This window comes from Pseudochaenichthys georgianus, chromosome 18, assembly GCF_902827115.2.
Source record: "Pseudochaenichthys georgianus chromosome 18, fPseGeo1.2, whole genome shotgun sequence".
Lineage (NCBI taxonomy): Eukaryota > Metazoa > Chordata > Actinopteri > Perciformes > Channichthyidae > Pseudochaenichthys > Pseudochaenichthys georgianus.
The window spans coordinates 1,061,606-1,079,257 of NC_047520.1; the positions used below are offsets into that span (position 1 = coordinate 1,061,606).

The 17,652-nt window shown below is 38.9% G+C and overlaps 1 protein-coding gene across 1 annotated transcript; it reads left to right on the plus strand.

Annotated features, from left to right (window-relative positions):
- Positions 1-248: 248 nt before the first annotated feature.
- On the plus strand, positions 249-17,558 carry LOC117463575 (butyrophilin subfamily 3 member A2-like). The gene is made up of 10 exons (XM_034105890.2): positions 249-409; positions 1,085-1,187; positions 1,767-2,108; positions 14,620-14,913; positions 15,007-15,132; positions 15,505-15,632; positions 15,793-15,894; positions 16,202-16,348; positions 16,554-16,661; positions 16,828-17,558. The coding sequence occupies exons 2-10, from the start codon at positions 1,091-1,093 to the stop codon at positions 16,972-16,974; spliced, it is 1,491 nt and encodes a 496-aa protein (XP_033961781.1). The 5' UTR covers positions 249-409; positions 1,085-1,090; the 3' UTR covers positions 16,975-17,558.
- Positions 17,559-17,652: the final 94 nt, after the last annotated feature.

Genomic DNA, 17,652 nt, shown 5'->3' on the forward strand with positions numbered 1-17,652 from the left:
AAGTCTGACAGATGTTATAAAACTGAAAGTCCCGCCCCCTGCAGTAAAAGATCAGGCCTGTAATCTTGCTTAATGAAGATGACCTATTCAACAGTTGCGACAATTGTATTAGAATGTATTAATGTATAACCTGAGTGAGTCCAAAGTTCAGATTTGATTAACAGAGACATTCAAGGGGAAACTCTGATAACAACAGGGTGCAAACATTTGAACTGTACTTGAATATATTACACAGTTTTTGCAAAACATTTCGCTTGCTGTTACAGAGAAATGTGCACACTGACAAAAATGATAAAGAAATGAATTAGGCGTTACTTGTTTCACATGATACACTGCATGAGCCTGTTAATGATTGACAGATTTTACGACAGTCAGGAGACAAAGAGAAGAGACGCGCTACACTCAACAGGTATGTGGTCTTCGTCTAACATTTTACTTTAAAAAGTGGGTCTGCATTTTGAGTGTTGCCTCTCTCAGTCTGTGTTTCAACTGTAAATTGGTTATAGTTATATTGTCATATATATGAAATGTTTGTTTAATTGTTCAATCTTCCCATGTGTACAGATCAATACAATTGAATAAACTGGTAATTGTGTACAGAGTCTTTATTTAGAATATTGTAAAAATATCGAAACAATAATGGTAGCTTTAAAACACTACTGAAGTCTTAAGCTACTAAAGTGAAAGTATAATGTAATTTTTTTCTGAACGGCGTAGAGACAGACACACAATGACACTCTTTGTTAATATTCATAGAATATGTGTCAACACAGAAGTTAGAATGACAGAAAAGTGAAGCTGTTCTCTCTTCAGTAGGTTGTGTTTGATGCAAAGGACATAATATGAGGAAACATTGAATGTGTGTAATTATAAGTAAAGCACAGAAGATGGCAGCAAAGTTGTACTTTTCCTTTATTGGACCTTTCAGTACAAGTAAAGTCCAAATGTGAATTTCACTTTATATTTAAATGACTAACAGATTTCTTTCTGACAAGCCTTGTTTCCAAGTTTTACATAAAAAATGATTTAAGATATGTTTTCACCTGGAAGTCCACACTGTCATCTGTTCTATGTTCATCTCCAGCTCTCCATGATGCTTCTCCACACTGACGGGAAGCCCCTCAAAACTCCTCTCAGAGCTCTCAGTGCTTTGGTTTTCCTTCTTCTCCTAACACACCACTGTAGAGGTAATTCACACACAAATACAAGCTTTAAAAGTACATTTTAAAGTGGAAGGAGGAAGTTTATGTTTGCCATAAACTCACATTTAAATGTATATTAACAGCAGAATATAGTTTGAGTTTAGCTTGTTGGCTCAGCCCTCATCAATCCCCACAAATCGATATTTGTTACATAGAACATTGAGGAGTGATAATTAACTAAAGATCCCTCTACCCTAAATGGACTAAGAGTCTCATGCTGCCGAGGGAACAGCCACAATCAGCCCATTACCACACTCTCTGTCAAATCCTCTCTGATTAGTCTACTGTCTACTGCCAAGACTTTTTAAATCCTGAAAAGAGAGGACAGGCATCTTGAATTCCAATATATTGGTGGTTATGGTTTTATTTTCCAAAATACGCCAAAGATATGTCAATACTATTTGGCAAACACTCGAGCTACCATCATTTACGTCCATATACTTTCTACTATCACACATACAAAATATCCAAATCTGTCTTAATTCAAGTACAATTACATTTTTTTGTTTATTTGAAAACATTTTTAAATTGGAAGAGATTACAATGTACTTTGTGTATTCCCAGGTCAGTCTCAGCTGATTGGCTCATATCAGCCAATAGTAGCAAACCTTGGTGATGACATCATTTTGCCGTGTTATCTGGTGCCGGCGATAAATGTTGCCGATTTGACGTTGGAGTGGACGAGGCCCGACATGGACCCCAGATTCATCCATGTGATGCGGCTTGGTCACGAGATGGTGGATAAAAAACATGAGTTATTCAAGGGAAGAACATCAATGTTCACCGATGAGCTGAAGAACGGAAACATTTCCCTGAAACTCTCCAACGTACAACTCTCCGATCAGGGGAAATACAGATGTTTCATTCCAGAACTGGACCGGCAAACTTTTGTTTCACTAGTTTGTGGTAAGTTCACAATGTATGTGTTCAGGGTGCATGTGTTGCCATGTGCCGACATTTATCTCTAGGAAAAGACTGCATTTATATCTCTGTGTTCCAAAAGACTCTGATAATGTAATACTCTAGTCTAGAGCTCAAATATGAGAGTATCAGATTGTAGTTGGTTGTATGGAAATGGTATAAGTCACCGCTTTTTACAAAACATGTTTTATTGTCAAAGCAAAAAGCCATAAAACTGGGAAACAATTCAATTTCAGGATAAATAATATTTCTTAGGGTTAGGGTCACTTTTAATAATGGGTTGAACGTAGTTTAAACACATAAAGCAAATTCTTAACTCAAGATTAGTCTTATGAGAAACCTTTTAGTGTATTTACTTTTACATCATTTTTGGGATGCAAATGTGAGCTTTAACTTCCATTGCTTCCTTAAGCACAGCATCAGGTGCTGCTATTCCACCGATTGTAACTTTAGTTGTAGTCCAAAGCAAATGCTTTCATCCAACTTACAACAGGTGCAATCCTGAAAAACTCCTGCAGTTGCATTGGTTGTTTCTCTGGTGTTTGATAGCAGGAAACAATATACTAATTAAAACAACTGATCCATAAAAGTATATGATTAGATAAGGTGTTTGGGGCACAGTTTAATAACTTCAGTTTTGCGTCTAACATCCAATAGTAGCTGGTATTCCAAGTGTCCTTAAAGGCACGCTTAGGTTAAGTTAATTCAAATGTTTCATCTAACTTAATTGGGTGTCATCTGCATAAACACACTAACAGTTGTGAAGGAAAGTTCTGATCAGCATGTGAATGGAAGAAATAGAAGACTGGAGTCCACTTTACATCAAACATCGGAGTTTATTGAGAGTCTACGGCCGGAGCATTGGCAAGGTTTCCACACGACTTCCTCATGTAAATCCCAAGCCAACACTGAGGATTACACAGAACGCGGCCCAATTCTACACAGAGAATATAGGAGTGGCCTATATTCGCGCTCTTTCTATCCTAATCGATATCACACATGTCAAAGACAAAGAAGGTCTGTTAAAGTCATCTGCGCGCATGGTCCACACTCCCCCAAAGGAAGGCAGGACCTTTGACCTGTGCCCTGCTCTAAGTTGCAGGCAAGACACATAGGAAATCACTAAAATTCTCCCCTGCACAGATGTCATTAAAATATTCTCTAACAGATCCACTCTTTTATCAATTTATTGATAACCAATTAACATTAGTCTAAGAATATTTCAGTCACTACTTAAATCAAATAAAACGTCCTCAGAGTTGTGTGGATTCTCATTACATTAATTACATCAAAAGCAGAATAAGATTGAAACAGTCAATCACAATGGTTGATACAGACGACCATAATAGAAAAATCATCTCTCTTCAGTGTTTGATTTATTTTGTCAAAAAGGCACAATAATAACACACATGCAATACAAAAATATAATAGTAAAATATATGTTTCAAAAACAAGATCTTTTATCATTTATCACTCAGTTAATCTCATTCATCAAACACAAATTCAAAATCAGCTTACATCTTAAAGATTTACTTCAAGGCAATTACTTATTAAAACACAATTAGAATGTAGGATTATAAGAAATCCAATTGAGGTATAAAATCATAATCATAAGGGATCCAGTTAAGATTCACAGTTAAGGTATAAATTCACAGTGATGAATCGATCAATCTGTAATCTGTAAAGGTACAGTGTCCTCAATCTTTAACATTACTTTACGTTTACTTCAATACACTTATTCAAGAGTAAGGCACTTTACTACATACATTTTATTCAAATACATTTGTTCAAAATCTGAAAAGGAAAAGTCAGACATTTTATTGTAACAACCTGAGGAAGGAAAAATCAAAAACATCTATTCGTTTGAAACCGTCAGGCAGGTAATTTGTATTTACTGTGTCAACAATGAGAGAGACCAGACCCTCGTACTGTAACGGTTTATCAGAGTCTGTTGGATAAGAAGGAGTGTAGCAGTCCTCAGCCTCATCGCTAATTCTGGATGCTATGTCCAGCTCACTAAACCAGCTTTCGTGAAAGGAATTGGGCTAAACATGGGAGAATGCATAGATTCTGGCATATTTTGGCACAGCCAACAGTCGCTAATATTGCGTTCATGTGCGTAGTCTAACATTAAACTTGCTGCAGAATTAGTTTTAGTTCGTTTAAAAGGAGTGATTAAGGCCTTTTTTGAAAAATCTACATCACCTGCTGAGTATTTAAGTGGAGTGGATATAACATTTGTTTTTCTATCTACATTTAGCATGCAGTAGCACCTGGATTGGGAATCTGGTAATCTGGTTTCCTCGTTGTACATTTTACCTGGTAATGATTAAGGATAGTAACATTATCTGTTATAATATTAGAAATATCTTATTATTCAATACCTTATAAATCTGAAAATATCAATTAATTTCTTTTGTTTAGTGTGAAAGTGTAATCTGATCTGATATTTGTCACCACTATTTAACACATATCTGTTCATCGGAAATATAAAAAAAATCATTAATTGTACATCTGTAATCATATGGTCATTCAATTCAAATGTTATCTTTGTACAAGAGCTAGAAGAACATGTCGTCCTGACTCGTTCTCCTCCTTTCTTTATGACACAGAATGTCTGGTGTGTGAAGGCATCCTGATACTGTAGATTAGCACTGAGGTGCTGATTGGCTCAAAACTCTTCTTCACCAGAGCGCCCTATTTCAAAAAACCCCAATTGCTCTGCTTTTTGTGACTCATTCAGTGAGCACTTTATGATCTCCCAGTGAAACAGAGGCTCATCTGCCTACATTCCTTCTGCTATCTGCTTGAGAGCAGAGCCTATTCCAAGTGGCACATCCAGATGCCCCGCCCCGTGATGGGAGATGTTTAGGAAGAAATCTGCCCCTCCAAGAAACATGGAGCCTCTGAAGCCATCGCTCGTCCTGCAGAGTTGTCTGAGCAGAAAGATGAAGAAGCATCCCATCCCATCAGAAAGTTGAAGATTAGAATCCCCTCATCTCGAAAGACCTCGTGCCTCCTTGCCCGTGGTTGGGGGTGCTCTCTGCAGCCAGAGAGTGTGACCCTCTCTCTCTGACCCTTGGCCTTCAGAGCTGTCCTAGTTATTGGGTTAACACTTGATAGAGATGTTTTCCTGAGTGCAGACAACTCAAGGTAATGGATTAGCACATTATCATTCAATTACAAAAATAGGATAGGCCCCTCAGAATTATTTGGGAGCCTTCCTGACACATGCACATGCATACATGTAAGGTTTGTGTTAGTCATTTAACATGCACGAATCATATACTCATCAGTCCAAAGCAGAGACATTTTATTTTAAGTTAAATGTGAGCTAGTCCCTGTGGATATAACCCGTTCTCAATGATTCTAAATGTTATATTAATTCACCATTTACCGTTTGATAAAAGATTAGTTTATCAGGCGTACATTTCCTTTTCCATAAAACATAGGTTTGAGAAATGAATGTTTCAATATGAGATCAATTACTCAAATATAATTGACTCTCTCCTCCCTTTTCTTACATATGTCACATATGTAATAACAACGTAGGAGTCTATTTAAACATGGTATTATCTATAAGCTATTAATCGAGAAAACTCAGTATCAGCATGCAACTTGCAAATAACTCTTCTCTCTTTCCTATCCCTCTCTTATCCTCATCTCTCTATTCTCTCTTCCACATCCCTCTCACATCCTCATCTCCCATCTCTCTCACAGCTCTCTCTATTCTCTCTTACTTCAGTTAGATATGAAATAAAACATAGGAGTCCATGTAAGCATGGTAGAGGTCATAATCCACCACTCGAGAAAACTCAGTAGCAGCTGTGCGCAACTAACAAAAACAATTGTGAGAAACATATATTATGCAGGAAATGCATACCTTTGTTGAAAAAAAACAAAGCATCTCTGACTTGGGAGGAAAAGCTTCATCCCCCTTAACATCTGAGTTACCACTGAAGGAGCATGAATGATAGTGGGCGTCTGACGGTGTCTTTACTGAGAAATGTTAAACAAATTCAAAACCTTACATTTGAAAACAGGTTTGCATTCCTCCACTTAAGGTGACGTTATCATTGGAAACAATAAAAACAAACTATTTTGATATAGAATCTATAAATTGAATCGTTAGAGCAGAACAGAATGGTTGTATTTTTAACCTAAGCTCCGTGCAGCCTCTCGTTTCACCAGGTAGAAACATGGTCTATATAATGTAAATATATGTAGTAGACAGTAAGAGGCCCCTGACATCAGGCCTATACTAAAAATGGTAGGGGATTTTCACAGCTTGCCAATCTTACAGGCATCCTCTGCATAGCAGTATGGATAGCCTTAAAAAAACAAACAAACCACTCCATGGTAACGAGAGTCATATTTCTGACCCTTATGCCCTAAGTGAAGCCGTTAGTCTCATCTGACTGACCCAAGGGTTTGGTGCTGGTGTGAGAGGGAGGCTTCCAAGTGTTCAGAGCAGACGTCAAGCTTTCAGTATCAACGGCTTGTAGAGTTCAGTTTGAGGAATGTCATTCTCTCTGGGAGCAGGACATGGTGTCCATTCTCGGACCAGACCATTAATGTCATGTAGCGCAGCCATAGCATCTCTGTGACTGCACTCAGCCGGACTGTAGTAGGGCAGAGCTGGGTGACTTTTAGTGAAGCCGTCCGAGGAACAACCAACAACAGGAACACAGGGTCATAAATGTCTCTCTTTACCAGTGGCTCAATCATAAAAGAAATTAGTGGGAATAATGTGGAACACTAATCCATCATGTGAAATGTTGAGTTAATTTAAATAATTACTTATGGGTTGAAATCAAATTATCATTAATATTAGAAACTAAAGTCAGTTAAAATAGGACTTGCACGGATCAGAATCTAATCAATACACCATTTTCCCAGCTCTGTAATGAAAGGATAACAAGCAGGGATGCAAACTTGTCACCTTTTGAATCCAAAATAGGTCGTTTGTGTGATTCATGTAGATCTGCAATACAAATATTATTGGGGTGTGGGCAGGGTTAATAATAATAATGAGTTCCATTTATAAAGCACTTCATATTTGAATGCAAATCCCGAAGTGCTACAAGTAGTGAGCATGAACAGTATAAATAAACATTACACAACACGATAGAATTAATAAAAAAAGCAATAAAAAAATAAATAAATAAAAAAATAAAAAATAAATAAAAAGGGTGATAAAAATGTCTAGGCAAAGGCTCTTTTGAAGAGATGGGTTTTGAGGCCTTTTTTAAAAGCCTCCACGGTCTGTGGTGCTCTCATTTGGTCGGGGAGAGCGTTCCACAGGCTGGGAGCAGCCGAGCAGAAGGCCCGGTCTCCCATAGTACGGAGCTTAGTCCTGGGGGGTTTGAAGAAATTGGAGTTGCTGGAACGGGTGGTCCGCAAGGAGGTATGGGGGGTGAGGAGTTCCTTGAGGTAGGGAGGGGCAGTTCCATGGACACACTGGTGGGTGAGGACGGAGACCTTGAATTCGATCCTCAGTTCCACGGGTAGCCAGTGTAGTGCTTTAAGTATGGGGGTGATGTGATCATATTTGCGCACCCTCATCAGGATCCTAGCAACTCTGGGTACCTGGCTGGAGTGAAATTTCGATATCATGGGTTTAATTACACACATGCGCACGAAATGACTGCTATCGTGTCAGTAGCGGGACTTTAGCATATATTTAGGATATATATATAATATATATACAAATGCACAATATTGGACACAGACTATAAAGGGGCACACGGTTTCATTCACTAATGAAAGTCAAACACATGTTTGTTTCCACTGTTTTATTGTGTGCCTCATGATAAGCAATTAATTGACTTATCAGCTCCCGAGTATTTGTGTTAGGTAATCTGTGGTAGGGCTAACCCATACAGTGGTGGGGCTCAAATCAGTATTTGAAATGTAATTATATACACACTATATCGCCCCATTGACGGTGAAACGCCACGCATGAGGTTTGGATTATTTCCCTGTCTCAATCCAAATTTAACTGTATGAAATAAAAAGGCACATTTGTGTGACAAAATTGACATGCTAAAAACCCAACCCCCGCAGCGGCGCTGTCTGGGGGGATTTTTTTTTGAAATACTAACATAAAATACACATTCTCTCTTGAGATGAAAAATAAATCCATCTATTACTACACGACATATTTAAATGAAGCTGAACCTGCTGCTCCTCACAGAGGAAAAAGGCTGCGTGAATTACTTTACATTGTGGACAAGGGTGGATATCCCCCATTGTCCTGTGTGTGAAAATGGAAGACAGCCCACACACCTATCAATCATCAAACCGTGGGGTCCCATTTCATTATGTGATGATTTCTATCAACACGCAATGTTGTATCAATGTATATAGAGATGTGTTACCGCAAAATTATTCTCCGTCGGGATTTCCTGCAACAACACCACGCCGTTATCTTGATTCTGATAGGCCAGAATCCATTATCAAAGATGTCCTATTTGAGAAGACGATCACTACGTGGCAATCTGCAGCCGCGAGCTGTTATGTGCCAACATTGCCGCATGGTGTTCTTCCTCCCATATTATGTGGTCCGGAGTGACTCTTACAGACTGGACCGCTGGTGAACAGCTGTTAGAACGGGCCGTTCAGGTGTTCAGAGCAGAGCTCCCTGTCGGAGCGTGAAGTGAACTGAAACATTTTCTGGCTAACGTTAGATTTAGTACTCAGATCTTGTTCTTGAGTAGAATTACCAGAGTGTAGGAATACTACGTTACAGCAAGAGTACTGCATTAAAAATGTTACTCAAGTAAAAGTATATAGGTATTCTCATCAAAATATAGTGGAAATAGCGACAGTAAAGGTAGTCGTTGTGCAGATTGGTCCATTTCAGAATAATATATATGATGTGTTTTATAATGATTGATCAAGAGAGTGTTCTCAAAGCTGGTAACGGAGCAGCTAGTTTGAATGACTCTGTATACTGCAGGGTAGCTGGTGGATTTACTCCAGGTGGAACTAAAGTCTGATTTAACACTTGATTATATTTCACATAATTCATCCAGATCCGTAAAGTAACTAAAAGGTATGAAATACATGTAGCGGAGTAGAAATACACCATGTACCTCTGCACTGTAGAAGTAGAAGAATAAAGTAGCAAAACATTTAAATACTCAAATAAAGTACAAGTATCTCAAAATAGTGCCCAAGTATAGTACCTGTTGAGTTTATGAACTTAGTTACACCAGTGGCTATACAGATAGAAAGACTAAGCCTTGCACAGAGGCATGAAAACACATCTATGAAAATGCTCAATAGTGCTGCCAGAACCACAAACTGACTGCTACAATTAAAATAAATGCCTCTATCCATCTCCATCAGATGTGACTGCCTGGCACCTCTGCCACCACTACCTGCTGCTTCAGTTGTTCTGCCCACTAGTGTTAATTTCGTCAGCTATTTTTTAATTTAGTTTTAGTCTTAGTCCTGTGTTAAATTTCCTTTTTAGTTTTAGTCATATTTAGTCTCCTTCATCCTGTTTCTATTTAGTCAAGTTTTAGTCGACTAAAAGTCTGAGCATTTTAGTCTTATTTTAGTCGACTAAAACAGTAAACATTTTAGTCAAGATTTAGTCGACTAAAAGTCTGAGCATTTTAGTCTTATTTTAGTCAAAGAAAACTAATTATTTTAATCTTTTAGTCAATGAAAACTGTTGAGTCTTTTTTAGTCATCAGATTATATAGAACATTTCAGTCAAACTAGTCTAGCCAAAACCAATAATTTGTCATTTTAGTATATAAATAAATAAGATTATCTTGTCCTTATTTGATGAAAAACACAGGTTGAATGATTAAGAATGCAGCTTTGCAGAGAGTATCTGCTCAGGTGTGTGGTGTTTTTACCAGCTGTGTTATGGCCACATTGCTTCCCTGCTTATAAAACAATGCATTCGCTTTTTTTCTCCGCCTCATTGTACCGAAAATGGGCCCAAATATCACATTGTTTCTTTCTCCCAAGCAGTGGTGGCTTTAGACTTTTTCGTTGTCAGTCATTTTGACGGACAGGATTGTAACATTTCCGTCAAAATCCATTATTATCCGTCGAGTGCACAATGTATCACTCACTCGCACTGAAGGGGGGTATTCGGTTAACGCGACCACTGCTCCTAAGCCCTGTTGTTGCCATTTTATTTTCTGTTAAATAAGGTTAGTTAGACCATGAGTTAGACCCGAGTCTTCCTGACAGTTCATATTCTGCCGCTGCCCGGTGTAATTCAAATGTACCGCCGCGCGCAGCACAGAAACAGCTGCTGCTCTGCCGCAGCACCGGAAATGGAACTGCTGGGAGAAAAACTGACTATCAGAGATTTAACGTTATCTTTGATAATATTTCGTCTCCTCATTTTTCGCCAATGAAAGTAAAGAGAGATTTTGTCATAGTTTTTATTTAGTTAACTACATTTTCGTCTCGTCACTTTTCGTCAACGATATTGCATGATGATTTCGTTACAGTTATTGTTTACTGCCGTCGGTGCCGTCTCGTCATCATCTCGTTTTCGTCATGGAAAAAAAGGTCGTTGACGAACATATTTCGTCATAGTTTTAGTCAACGAAATTAACACTACTGCCCACCAAAACCATCTGCCACTCCTCACACAAAGTGGATTAAGGCATGGCAAGGCAAGGCAAGTTTATTTATATAGCACTTTTCAACGCAAGGCAATTCAAAGTGCTTTACAAAAATTGAAAGACATTAAGCATTACAAAAGAAAAGCTAATAAAATAAGCATTAAAAGGAAAAATACATGGATAAAAGTTACAGTGTAGTCTAAAATATGAATAGTTCAATTAAAAACAGCGACAAAGAGAAAAGTCTTCAGTCTGGATTTAAAAGTAGTAAGAGTTGCAGCGGACCTGCAGGTTTCTGGGAGTTTGTTCCAGATATTTGGAGCATAATAACTGAACGCTGCTTTACCATGTTTAGTTCTGACTCTGGGGACCGAAAGCTGACCAGTCCCTGAAAACCTGAGAGATCTGGATGGTTCATCATTTAGCAGGAGGTCAGTAATGTGTTTTGGGCCTAAACCATTCAGTGCTTTATAAACCAGCAGCAGTATTGAAATCTATTCTTTGACACACAGGAAGCCTGTGTAAAGACTTCAGAACAGGAGTGATGTGATCCACTTTCTTAGTGTTAGTGAGGACTCGAGCAGCGGCGTTCTGAATCAGCTGCAGCTTTCTAATAGATTTTTTTTGAGACCTGTGAAGATAAAGGCATGGACAAGTTCTTCCAAATCCTGCTGTGACATTAGTCTTTTAATCCTAGATATATTCTTTAGGTGATAGTAGGCTGATTTAGTAACTGTAAATCACTTACACGTGTGTGTGTGTGTGTGTGTGTGTGTGTGTGTGTGTGTGTGTGTGTGTGTGTGTGTGTGTGTGTGTGTGTGTGTGTGTGTGTGTGTGTGTGTGTGTGTGTGTGTGTGTGTGTGTGTGTGTGTGTGTGTGTGTGTGTGTGTGTGTGTGTGTGTGTGTGTGTGTGTGTGTGTGTGTGTGTGTGTGTGTGTGTGTGTGTGTGTGTGTGTGTGTGTGTGTGTGTGTGTGTGTGTGTGTGTGTGTGTGTGTGTGTGTGTGTGTGTGTGTGTGTGGTTGGGGGTTGCCAGATGTTCCTCTTTGTGCCTTTAGGCCATACAAAAAAAACCCAATGGTCGCTCTGTGGTCTGCTCAGATTCTCTTCCCCTCCAGAGGTCACACCTGTCTCTGACCTCGGCTGCAGAACTTTAGGAGCAGAGGAAGGGGGAGATTCCATCCAAAAATGCAAACCTCTCCATGACTTGTCTTTAAAACGTTCTTTAAGTCCTGTATTAAGTCTTCTGTTATGTAGCGGAAAATCCCATTTAAAAAAAAAAATGAAGAAAAAAACTTCTCTGTCTGTTCGGATTTGGAAATGTTTATGATTTATTTTGTGTGCTCGTGAACGAGAGAAGGAGAAAACAACATCTATCTTTGAACTGCAATTACTTATCTTAAAAATATTGCAACATTATACTCCTTTAAAAAAAATTGCTCAATTCATTTAAACACATTTATTATGTGCACAATAAAACCTCAACAAGTATATTGATCCTGGCTTAACCAGCGACCTTTAATCTATTAGGATTGTAGTAATGTCTGTATAGACCAATTGTACTAGAAATAATTTGAAACAGTTTAATAAAGAATGTTAAACTATATTTAAGCTGTAATTGAACTTCAACGTATATCAATTATCTGATTCCAGTGGCCAGTTGGAAACAGACAATCAACAAGGTTTTCATTTTGCAGCAACAGCGCAAAAACTTTCAATTACTGTCTGAGTATCATTACATTACATTGCATTTAGCTGACGCTTTTATCCAAAGCGACTTACAATAAGTACATTCGACCAGGAAGACACAACCTTGAAGAAAACAGAACCATATAAGTACATCAGGTTTCATAGAGCCAAGTACTTCAAGTGCTACTCAACTGGCTATAGATAAGCCAGTCCTCATGTCTGAGTCTGGTTCTGTCTTATCTTCTTTGTTTCGGAATGTGTTCAATACATGAAGTTGTGTTATTCATTATTACCATATAATACATAGATTAAGAATAAATGAAACAAATAATACAACATTGAGCTGTTTGAGCTTTTCATCTTTACATTATTTATTTATTTTTCTCAAGTCATTTAATTTTGGTGAGATAACTGAAGTTTAGTTCATTTTACCCTGGCTGTGGACTGATTCATTATGAGTTGTTACAACGCATGCACAAGACGGCGGGTAGACAAACAAACACGAAACAATTATACAAACAAACATGAACACTCTCAACAACCAACGGCTTGACAAAAACTCTTCCAGCCTAGTTTTAATCCGAATTAGGGAGACTTTCAGAGGGGGTTAGAGAAATATCTTGTTTAATTATGAGAGCCTTCTTACTCATAATCTTGTGTTCAGCAATCCATATTATGACATTCTCACACCACATATTAACCACTTTCTTTGGTTCAAAAATGGTAATAATCGCGGAAATAATGACTATATAATTGTTCCTCTCTCTTTGTCTGCATGCGCTCTCCACAGGGGGCGGAGAGTCGGCAACTCAGCAGAAATGCTATTGATTTAAGCAGTTTTTTTTTTTCTCTCCCCTTTTTTTCTTCAAAACACAACAGCTAGATGCAGCAATTGATATATAACATTCTCATACCACGTATTGACCACTTTCTTTAGTTCAAAAATGGTGATAGTCACGGAAATAATGCCTATGTACTGTTCCTCTCTCTTTGTCTGCATGCTGCTCTCCACAGGGGGCGGAGAATCGGCACCTCAGCAGAAATGCTGTTGATTTAGGCAATTTATCCTCTGAAATCTCCTAAATTCGGCGATTCGTTTCAATACAAATCTACGACATTGCTTCTAATTCAGAAACTGCACTTTACTGATGCTCTCTTTCAAAGTTTCTCCGAATATTTGCTGTGTGTAATTGTCCGGTGATTTAATTCCGAGAATCACACACTGAGGAAATCGATGAAATTCGATATTCCGAGGTTAATTATTAGCCCCAAATATTCTCATAGTTTTCACATGGGCCGTGCTTGCTCGTAGGCACCGGCCCCAGCAACAATCACGGGGAAATCGGCGAGGACAGCGTCCCCCTTGACACCAATTCCCGAGGTTATAATTAGCCTCCGAATGTAAATGAGTAGAGAAACAAAACAAATTGCAGCAGCTCAGTTCTTTTTACAGGTAATTTTATGATACCGTCAACCTCAGATACTGGCAAGCCAATCTCAAAATAGAAATGTACTTACCAGCCTCTGAAGATCTTTTGGTATCCTGTTCCGTGACGCCAATTTGTGAAGGAAAGTTCTGATCAGCAATGTGAATGGAAGAAATAGAAGACTGGAGTCCACTTGACATCAAACATCGGAGTTTATTGAGAGTCTACGGCCGGAGCATTGGCAAGGTTTCCACACGACTTCCTCATGTAAATCCCAAGCCAACACTGAGGATTACACAGAACACAGCGCAATTCTACACAGAGAATATAGGAGTGGCCTATATTCGCGCTCTTTCTATCCTAATCGATATCACACATGTCAAGGACAAAGAAAGTCTGTTAAAGTCATCTGCACGCATGGTCCACACTCCCCCAAAGGAAGGCAGGACCTTTGACCTGTGCCCTGCTCTAAGTTGCAGGCAGGACACATAGGAAATCACTAAAATTCTCCCCTGCACAGATGTCATTAAAATATTCTCTAACAACTAAATTCTACCTGCAAGTGCATTAGTCTTAAATAAGCTAAACCATTTAGAGAACTACAACTTATTTGTGTGTTCTGGGTTTTATTGTCTAAGGTGCAGTGAAAACAGGTGGGTTTTCAGTGTCTGACAGAGACTCTCTGCTGTCCTGGAGTCAATGAGGAGATTGTTCCAGCACTCCTTGGTTAGGATGTTTGTAATAACTCTTAAGTATTCTTACACTCAGTTCTTCTTTACTAGTATCAGCTGCTGCTCGCCCACCAGTCGTAACGTTATCAGGGCTGGACGGTCAGAGCGGAGGAGTGCTGCTGCAGTGTGAGTCTGCAGGCTGGTATCCGGAGCCTGAAGTATTGTGGCTGGACGCTGAGGGAAAGCTCCTCTCTGCTGGACCTCCAGAGGCAGTCAGAGGTCCTGATGACCTCTATACTGTTAGCAGCAGAGTGACTGTGGAGAAGAGACCCAGCAACAGCTTCACCTGCAGAGTCCAGCACCAAAACACCACCCGCACCACTCAGACGCAAATCCATTTTCCAGGTAGACATCATGTTCATCTAACATGTTTTAGTTTAAATATCAGAGACCAAGTTTTATATAAATGCCATGATGTTCTGTGTTTTATCATTTCAGATGATTTCGTTAAGCTCCAGTCCAGGTCTTCTTCCGTCATTATTGGTCTGGCCGTCAGTTTGGCTGTTTGCATTCTGTTAATGCTGGCTGTTTCTTTCTTCTCTCTGTGGAGAGAACACATATTCAGTAAGTCACTTAGAGTCGGGTGATTTGATTCAGTTGGTTAATTAAAGGAGCCCTATTATGCTGAGTGCTGTATGTTCTGTAGGTTTGTGTGCATGTTAATGTTCTGCAAAGGCTACAATCTCTCTCACAAACTCCCCCCCCCCCTGCCTGAAACGACTCCATTGGACTCCTTTGTTTTGAACATGGTGACATCACTATGTAACACTTGCATATCTATTGGCTAGCACTAGGGGCGGGACATCTCTAAGCGGTTGACCAATCACCAACTGTTCAGTTAAATTTAGACTGAAAAGTTTTCTGTGCTTCGATCCCTTCCTAAAGTTCCTCTAATTCTCTTTCATCACATCTTAACCCACGTTTACTTTCACACAGAGAGAAAGAGAACCCGATCTAAAACTAAAGATCAGTTTCTCAATGAAGGAGAAAGAGGACAGCTGATGAAACCTGACGCTGTGCAGATGGAGGCTTTGAAGGGAAATGTTGGAAAGAAGAGCAAACCGGTAAGTAGAGAAACAACAACATGAAAAGTAAAGTCTGAGCAAGAAGCACAGAAGACTTTCACATCAAGATACAGGATCTGCCAGAAATGCATGAAAACAGGTGTCATTGTGTGGCACCTTAAGAAACATCATTAAAGAAACGTGACTGTTCCTCTCATAGAAAAATCAATCTGAGCAGCAGCTGCTTGAGGAGCAGAGGAGGAAGGATGCTGAGAAGGAAGTCCAGACTCTGAAAGAGCAGCTGCAGAACAAGAAGAAAGAGGTTCATCTCCACTTCAATAATGTGGAAGTCTTCTCCAAAAGACATTGATTTATCAAGAGGCTAAAGTCTGAGACACAGAATGAGAGAGAAGTGAAGGAAGTGATAAGATGCGTTGTTTATATTGTTTTTTTCACACACTTTAGTTTAATCTTCTTTACAAGTTATGGATATTTGAAACAAAGACAACTCAAACTATACCTGAAAACACACTGAGACTCCAAAGGAGATGGATCTCAGCGTGTCACAGGGACCAAACAGCTGAGTCAAAGATGATGGATGGATATTTCCTGTGTGTTTTCCCCCTTAGTTTCAGGCAGGAAACTGTGAGGGGTCTGATCATTCTCGATCAGTGGAACCACCCCGCCCCCCGAATGCTCAGACCTCAGACCCAGGATTTAATATTGAGTTCGACCGACATGGCAAATACATCCGTCTCATGAACACTTCCACTGAGGTAATGTTGTGAGCATTAACGCTGTGTGAGTGCTTTATGAGAGTGAATAATATCATTTAAGCATACTTTAATTCTTCTTCTTCAAACTCTCATAATGACCTGTTTAACTTTAAGAATCCCTTTTCTCTGTGGTTTCAATGGTCACCTCCATGTGTTAGTCTCTGTCTCTCATCCTCCCTCCCTCCCCGTATGTGACCTCCTGCAGGACAAACAGCTGGGAACATGGAAGTTAGATCTGCAGGTTAACAAAAATGAATCCATCACGTACACATTTCCGCTATCTTTCAAACTCGAGGCTGGAAGAGATGTCACCGTGAGTCCTTCTTGATTGTTAACTTTAAGTTGCTTTTTTCCTTTTCTTATTTGTTTCATTCAGCACGTCATTACATGTTAAAGAATAAGAATATTAAAAAAGAATGCATTATTATTTTTATTATTTTATGATTCTGCTTGTAAGTCGGTGATTTTGTATTTTACAGATGTGGGTTAAAGGTCATGGTCGCAATCATGCTCCCACTGAGCTGAAGTGGAAGGACCTGAAGTCCTTGAGCTCTGGAGACAAGCAGGTCGTCCTCTTCGACCAAAAACAAGAGATCCCGTATGACCTCTGTGTGACAATACCTTAAAGACTTTACTATACTTTGTCCTGCTCTCATTGTGCTTATCTTACGCTGCTTTTATCAAAAGTTACTAATAAACTTCTGCTCACTGTCTGCCTAGCAACAAATAGCTGGAGTTCATTTGAACTTGTCCTCGTGTTGTGATGTGTGAAGTGACGGAGCAGATTTATCAGCAACAGGAAAAAAGCCATGAGAGAAAGTTACAACGTTATAAAATATCTGAACATTATTCACAGGGACAGAAAGACTCAGAGATCAGCCATTCATTTTATAGAATCACACACTTTACTTTTACTATTCAGGTTCATTTAACAGTTTAAACATGTTTTGAGGTGAACTGCCTTTATTTTGCTGCCACTGCTTTTATATTTGACTAAATCTACTCTTTTATCGTGCTAAATATCTTTATGAAATGTAAAAAAATCCACTCTTATTAATACAAAATGTCAGCTAATGCAAATCATCAAATACAAGTTTCCTCAAAAACTATAAGAAATGTTTGTTTACCTGATTTCAAATGTATAATAGATCTTGGCGGATCTTTGTAATTATTGTTGACGGTGTAAATTGTCAAAATAGAATTCACTATTCACGGCTTCAAGATGTAAAAATGTGTTTTATTTTTGTATTTACATGATGCAACAATTTTGATATTTGCTTATGGCCAACTTCCAAATATATTTA

Coding starts and splice junctions, on each gene's coding strand:
- LOC117463575 (XM_034105890.2), top strand. CDS start 1,091: ATGATGCTTCTCCACACTGACGGGAAGCCCCTCAAAACTCCTCTCAGA. Junction 15,633..15,792: donor TTGGAAAGAAGAGCAAACCG/GTAAGTAGAGAA, acceptor TTCCTCTCATAG/AAAAATCAATCTGAGCAGCA. Junction 16,349..16,553: donor TCATGAACACTTCCACTGAG/GTAATGTTGTGA, acceptor GACCTCCTGCAG/GACAAACAGCTGGGAACATG.